This window comes from Rana temporaria, chromosome 10, assembly GCF_905171775.1.
Source record: "Rana temporaria chromosome 10, aRanTem1.1, whole genome shotgun sequence".
Taxonomy (NCBI): Eukaryota; Metazoa; Chordata; class Amphibia; order Anura; family Ranidae; genus Rana; species Rana temporaria.
In genome coordinates, this window is record NC_053498.1 from 129,963,919 (window position 1) to 129,971,588 (window position 7,670).

Below are 7,670 nucleotides of genomic sequence, written 5' to 3' on the forward strand. Positions count from 1 at the left end.
GTAAGTTAAGCAGCCAATTATATCTGAAAAAGTACAAAATGTAATGTACTGCAGTTTACCAGTCTTTAGATGTGGTGGTTGTATTAGTTTTCCTAATTTTCACCTGGCGATGCTGCCATTAATGCCCTGTACACACGATCGGTTTGTCTGATGAAAACGGACCGATGAATTTTTTCATCAGATAACCAATGAAGCTGACTTTCATCAGTCTTGCCTACACACCATCGGTTAAAAATCCGATCGTGTCCAACGCGGTGACGTAAAACACAACGACGTGCTGAGAAAAATGAAGTTCAATGCTTCCGAGCATGAGTCGACTTGATTCTGAGCATGCGTGGATTTTTGACCGATGGATTTTCCCACAGACAATTGTTTTTTTTACTATCGTTTTTTTTAACCATAAGAAAAATTTAAAACAGGTTCTATTTTTTTCATCGATGGAAAAAAACGATGGGGCCCACACACGATCGGTTCGTCCGATGAAAAATGGTCCATCGGTCCGTTTTCATCAGACGAACCGATCGTGTGTACAGGGCATAACACACACCTCTTGTCCCAGGGTGACAATGCTCTTCCACAGTACTGTAACTTCTGGAGGAACAGTAATGCTGCTCTCCAGATTTGAAATACAACACCTTTACCTCTCCTTATTTCCAGTAAATTGGGAGAGAGCAGTGGTATTCTGTGGTTCACAGAAAATATCTGAGAAGGCTGACAATATTGTTTTTGATACCAGTTCAGCACACAAGACGTTACAAAGACACTAAAATACAGTGAAGATTACCAGGTACTTTGCTAATCTTGCAATCGAAAATGTACTTAGAAACTGTAAATGAAACAGAGAGTGCACTGGCATAGTGTAAGGTCCTTAAAATATATTTAATTGGTTAAAATAAATGTATTGTACTCACAAAAGTGATATAAAAGACAAATACAAATTATTTACATAAGGAACATCTCATCGACTAACAAATGCATCCATGAGTACATTTGTTGTTATATGAGATGTTCCTCATTGAAATAATATACAGTATATTTATTTGAACCAGTTAAAGATGTTTTTAACCTCCCTGGCGGTATGATTCTGTCTGGAATTACGTACCAAAAGTGGTACAATTATTTTGCAAGGAAATTTTGCGTTTTATACTGTAGGCCTGCAATTCTTAGGAATAACTCACTTAAATCTGTCCAAACAAGAGTCTACCAATAGGTATGGTAAAGTTTGAAACACAAAATCATAAAATTATAATATAATAAATAACTATAAATAATTATAACAAATGATAATGTAATTATAATAAAAATTATTCAATAATGTAATCAAATCAAAATCACTGAAATTTTATGACGGATTTCCCCACAAATCGCTATCGCTCAATTCTGCAAGTGATTATAATTTATTATTGCTGTTTTCTAGCTGCTCTAAAATCACTTTTGACATAAAGGGACACTTTTGGTTGCTATGGACAATCTACAGTTTGCAGGCACAAAAAAAATGTTTTTATTATATAAAAGTACATGCAGGACACAGGGCAGACCACTAGGGACAAGGGGTGTGTGTATTTTTTACATATAGTACTGTAATCTATAAGATTACAGTATACTGTATGTAATGTGTTTGTTTACTTTTTTGAATTTGGCGCCGGTCTCCGCCCCCGTGCGTCGTAACGTCGCAGGGAACGGAGATCGGCGGCACACAGAGGCACTGTGTGAATCGAATGGAGGACGCCGCTCGCTTACACAGCGGGGATGCATCACTGGATCCAGGGACAAGGTAAGTACAGTAACCTGCCTGGAAAAGGTGAGCCAGCGCGCGCTGCAGGCTCTGCACAGCTACCCCGAGCGTGACTCGGGGTTACCGATAATTGCATAGAAAATCCACCCCGAGTCACGCTCGGGAATACCGCTAAGGGGGTTAAGGATCTTATACTATGCCAGTGCACTCTATGTTTCATTTACAGTTTTTCAGAAAATTCCCTAGTCTGGAAAGGGCTATGTGATTGAATCGCTTAGGCACCCTGCATTGATGCTTCCTTCCACGAAACCTCCCGCCCTCCAAACCGTTCCAGACAGACCAAGAGCTAATACCAGCCCTTTTTACCTAAAGCATCGTACACACACAAGAGGTTGGGATAGAACCAAAGGAATGTTTATTGAACAGAAATACAGTTTTTTTTTTATACAATTAATAGGTCAGTCACCATGTGAACAATGAAATCAAATATTTACCCAAAACATCACACAGTAGTTTAGATAACGAGGTCGAGCTGACACAAGGCCAATCCCATCATATATACCTCCAAGAGTTAGCCAAGTTAGCCAACAGACAGAAACAATAGGTGACTCAATTAACGTAATAACAATGGGAGAAATATACTTAAAACATAACACCTTAAACAGATTAAATCAGGAGACCCCCCCCCCAGCATCAGGTTGCTTTGAGCTGATGATATTAACATCTGCTCTGAGTTTCACAGTCTGAAGTAGTCATTGCTGGTTTGGGCCAAGAGACCTCAAATATGTATATGGGTTCTCTAGTTCCAAGAGTCTGTGGGGCAGATCCACAGAGATCTGCACCCGCGCAGCGTATCAGAGATACACTACGCCGCCGTATCTTATCTGGCTTTAAATCGAATCCTAGAAGAATTCGCTCCGTAAGTTACGGCGGCGTAGTGTATCTTTGGTGGCGGAATTCAAATTGGCGATTAGGGGGCGTGATTCATTTAAATGAATGAACTGTGCATGCTCCGTTTCTAAATTTCCCGCCGTGCATTGCGCTAAATGACATCGCAACGAGGTAATTTTTTTAACTTAGACGTGATTTACGTCCATCCCGATTCACAGACGACTTACACATAAAATAAAAAAATATATAATTTCGACGCCGGAACGACGGTCATACTTAACATGGCAATTCTAACTATACGCCGCAAAATAGCAGCTTTAACTATACGCCGGAAAAAGCTGTCTAGAGACGACGTAAGAGAATGCGACGGCCGCGCGTATGTTTGTGGATCGTCGGAAATAGCTAATTTGCATACCCGACACGGAAAACGACGTGAACGGCACCCAGCGGACACCGAAGTATTGCATCTTAGATCCGAAGGCGTACGAAGCCGTACGCCTGTCGGATCTAACCCAGATGCCGTCGTATCTTGGTTTGAGGATTCAAACCAAAGATACGACGCGGGTAATTTGAAAGTACGCCGGCGTATCAGTAGATACGCCGGCGTACTCTGTCTGTGGATCTGCCCCTGTGTGTTTTTGGGAAACATGGACTTGAATCCGAAGCAAGACCACTCCGAGGCTCCCCTAGGCACACACCTCCCAAAGAATAGTGTAAGAATAGTGTTCCCTTAAAAGCAAAGGCCCATAGCCAGTAGGCAAGAGGCTAGCATGCAGTCCCCTCCAAAAACCTCTGTCCTGGTTGGTCTGTCACAGGCCACAAGAGAGTGTATGTTATGTTCTACTACATTAGGTTGAAGAAAGAGACTCTGTGCCAATAATTAGTGCTTTGGAAGACATGGACTTGTAGACTCCATCTCTGATGAGCATTGACATTAGTTTATTATTTTCGTAAATGTACTTAGCCTTGAAAAACAAAACGAACCACCACATCTAATCCATGCATGTAGATGTGGAGTGGTTACTGTCATTAGGTACAGGTGAGTGGCTTTGGATGTGGGCTGCCTTTGTCCAGGGATGCATACATGTTCTTAACTAGTGGCATTTGCTCTATGTGCAATTCCGGAACAGGGACGATTTGTCAATGATTTATACAGGTTTTCTGTCTTTGGCTAGTTGGAAACACCTGGTTACACTCTTCACAGAAATACATTGATGGGGTGCAGCTTAGCCTTCATCAGCCGTGTGAAGAAAAAAAAATACATTAAAAACATGAATGATTTTTAAATAATTTTGTTACAAACTGTTAACCATACAATGTAATTTGGTATCGTGAACATACAGGAAAAATTGGCAGAATAAAATTAGCACTTTATATTTACAGTTGCTTTAAATTCATGGTCAAACTGAAAAAAACTAATTTTTTTCTAGCTTTTACTTTTATTTAATTCTTTCAAAAAGAATAGAAAATTAAATAATTCCTGGAATACAATATCTCCAAAGAAATTGCCCCAGAAAATAAAATAGACCCATAGCTAAAATGTGAAAATGTCTTCAAGCTTAACTGGTCAAAACTTGAAAAACATCAAAATATTAAAGGGACACAATAAGTACATTATATCCTGTATAGATTATATTGGTAGACACATAGACAACGCAAGCTACAAAATAAAACATTTATATACAAACTCTAAGGCTGCATTCACACCTTGGCGTACAAAATCGCTGCGTTTTGTCCCGCGAATTGCGGCGACAAATTGCGGCGTTTTGTACCGCGATTTGCGGCGACAAAACGCTGCGATTGTGAATGCAGCCTTACCCCCTCTATGGAGATGGTTCACATCTCCTATGCCGAACGCCGAAAGCCGCCTGAAAAAAAGGTCCGAGACTTGTTTTCAGGCGGCAGGCGTACGACGTTCGGCGTTCAGCGTGGAGATGTGAACCATCTCCATAGAGGGCAATGTGAAATCATCCCTCCAGCGTCTCAGAGGCGGCTGCGGCGTCGCACTACAGGCGTATATACGCCTAGGTGTGAACGGGGGCTTAATGTCCCAGTATTTGGCTCACAGTTGAACTCAAAAAATTGTTTACTTCAGCTCATACAATACATACACAATGATCGCGGCAGTCTCTGGGGCCATGTACAGTGCCTTGAAAAAGTATTAATACCCCTTGAAATTGAAATTATTAGGTGCCAGATAGCCTCACACACCATATGTCCCATCCGTGGACATCTCAGAATCTGTTTCACTTTGGGACCCTAGTAGATCCTATCTCACGCAAACTATTGCCCTTCTCTGGCCTCCAAACTAAATGTGACCTTCCTCTGCAGGTATTCTATAGCTATTTGCAAATTCGCCATTACGCCCTATCCATAGCACCTGACCTGCAATTCTCCCCCCCCCTCCAGTGCCCTTTGAGACTTTGATCCTGGCCGGATCGGCCCAGAGGGCCCTCATCTCCGACATATACAGGATATTTGTTTCCATCCATCTTCCATCAACTCTGACCAGCTTCCCTGTCCCTACTGAAGAAAAGCATCTCCACAACATGATGCTGCCACCATCATGTTTCACAGTGGGGATGGTGTGTTCAGGGTGATGTGCAGATTTAGTTTTCCACCAGACATAGCTTTTGCTTTTAGGCCAAAAATTTCAATTTTGGTCTTATCTAACCAGAGCACCTACTTCCACATTTTTTCTGTCTCCCCCACATGGCTTCTTGCAAACAGCAAACGGGACTTCTTATGGCTTTCTTCCAACAATGTCTTTCTTCTTGCCACTCTTCCATAAAGACCAGATTTGTGGAGAGCATGACTAATAGTTGTCCTGTGGACAGATTCTCCCACCTGGGCTGTGGATCTCTGCAGCTCCTCCAGAGTTACCATGGACCTCTTGGCTGCTTCTCTGATTAATGCTCTCCTTGCCCGGCCTGTCAGTTTAGGTGGACGGCCATGTCTTGGTAGGTTTGCAGCTGTGCCGTACTCTTTTCATTTTCAGATGATGGATTGAACAGTGCTCCCTGAGATGTTCAAAGATTGGGATATTTTTTTATAACCAAACCCTGCTTTAACAAATCTCCACAACTTTATCCCTGTTTGGTGTGTTCCTTGGCCTTCATGATGCTGTCTGTTCAGTAAGGTTTTCTAACAAACCTCTGAGGGATTCACAGAACAGCTGTATTTATACTGAGGTTAAATCACACACAGTTGAACTCTATTTTCTAATTATCCTGCAGCCCCAAATTTAAAGGGACGTACAGGTACACCAATGTGCCTGCCCATGCCATTGTGTCGACGTACATCTGCGTGTGGCGGTCGGCAAGTGGTTAAGAGAACCTTCTCACACAATAAGAATTGGGTTAGCACTTGCTGTTTTAAAATTGTACTAGTATATTGCCTCTATAGTCTCTAGATTATTAATAAATAATTTTGTATGTTTTGGTGATATATTTTTTATATGTGGGTGGTGGGAATCTGGTATTTTTAATATTGTTCTTTCTTTATAGCATATTGTAAAAACAAAAGCAATGCTTATTATAACAATAAATCACACAGTTGACAAATGTTGCATATCATTTTGGTAAATGCAGATCTACCTAGTAGATAACACCTGCTTTTATTGAGTTGTACTTTTGTTATTTTTTTTTGAACATCACGATGATTGGTTTGAAACTGTAGATTTTAATCAGACAAAATTTGTATTTACAGACAGAAATAACTTGACATGGACCATAATTACACAACTATGACAGAATTCATTCTCATTGGACTTTCAGAAATTGCGGAACTCCAAGTTTTAATTTTTATGGTGTTTTTAATTATTTACATGATTACTGTAATTGGAAACCTATGTATTATTTTAGCTTATCTATTTAGTCGAAATCTTCACACTCCTATGTACTTTTTACTTGCTAACTTTTCTTTTCTTGAAACCTGTTACATTTCAGTCAATATTCCAAAGATGCTTTCCAACTTGTTATTTGAGAATAAGACAATTTCTTTCTATGGCTGTGCGATACAAGTCTATAGCTTTGGAGTCTGCGGTGGGACAGAGTGTTACCTACTAGCGGCAATGGCATACGACCGGTATAGTGCAATATGTCACCCTCTTTTATATAGCATCATAATGAAAAGAATGGTTTGTATTCGACTTCTCATCGGATCTTATTTGGTTGGCTCAGCAAACTCTCTGCTGCATACGGTTCTTACATTCACTTTGCCTTTTTGTGGTTCTAATAAAATCAATCACATTTTTTGTGACATTCCACCAATATTAACCTTAGCATGTGCAGACACCAGGATTAATCAGATTGTTATTTTTGTGACCAGTATCTGTGTTGTGGTCGGTTCATTTATATTAATTGTGGTGTCTTATATACATATTATACTGGCTATTGTTAGAATTGATTCTACATCTGGTAGAAAGAAGGCGTTTTCCACTTGTACCTCACACTTCACGGTGGTTACTATATTTTATGGTTCTGTTATGTTTATGTACTTAAAGCCTGAATCGAGCAATACCATTGTCCAGGACAAGTTGGTGGCAGTCATGTATACAGTTATTGCACCTCTGTTAAACCCTTTTATCTATAGCCTAAGGAACAGAGACGTCAAAATGGCTCTTGTTAAAATGTATCACAAGCTGATGGCATCTAGGAAGCATTTAGCAGAGTTTTGATTTTATCAGTTTGATACACATTTTAGCGTTTTAAGCAGTTTGTATGTTTAGTGCACAAGTGTGCAGGTAGACGATTACTTGCAATGAAACAGTACTTTGCCCCTTCACTTTATAATAGCAGGAACTCCAAATAGACCACGCCTGAAACTTGCATTCTATTGTCTATAGTGCTAATTAAGTCTGGCTTCTGAAGTACCTCTCATTGTGTGATGCTAATGACACTGTATTGTGTGAAAGTCCTATTGATGATAATATGGAATGTGACTTGACACCCTCAAAGGTCAGACGTCTGGCTTGTGTTTACTGGAGGAATGTGAGAGTGGCTTATCGCAGAGTCAGAACGTCAAAATCGGGCTTCCCAACCTC

General features: G+C 40.4%; 1 protein-coding gene across 1 annotated transcript; it reads left to right on the forward strand.

Annotated features, from left to right (window-relative positions):
* Positions 1-6,341: 6,341 nt before the first annotated feature.
* On the forward strand, positions 6,342-7,464 carry LOC120916110 (olfactory receptor 1009-like). The gene has a single exon (XM_040326926.1). It carries the CDS (start codon positions 6,351-6,353, stop codon positions 7,302-7,304), a length of 954 nt encoding a protein of 317 aa, XP_040182860.1. The 5' UTR covers positions 6,342-6,350; the 3' UTR covers positions 7,305-7,464.
* Positions 7,465-7,670: the final 206 nt, after the last annotated feature.

Bases quoted from the DNA above. Each gene is read 5' to 3' on its own strand.
- LOC120916110 (XM_040326926.1), top strand. From the start codon at position 6,351: ATGGACCATAATTACACAACTATGACAGAATTCATTCTCATTGGACTT.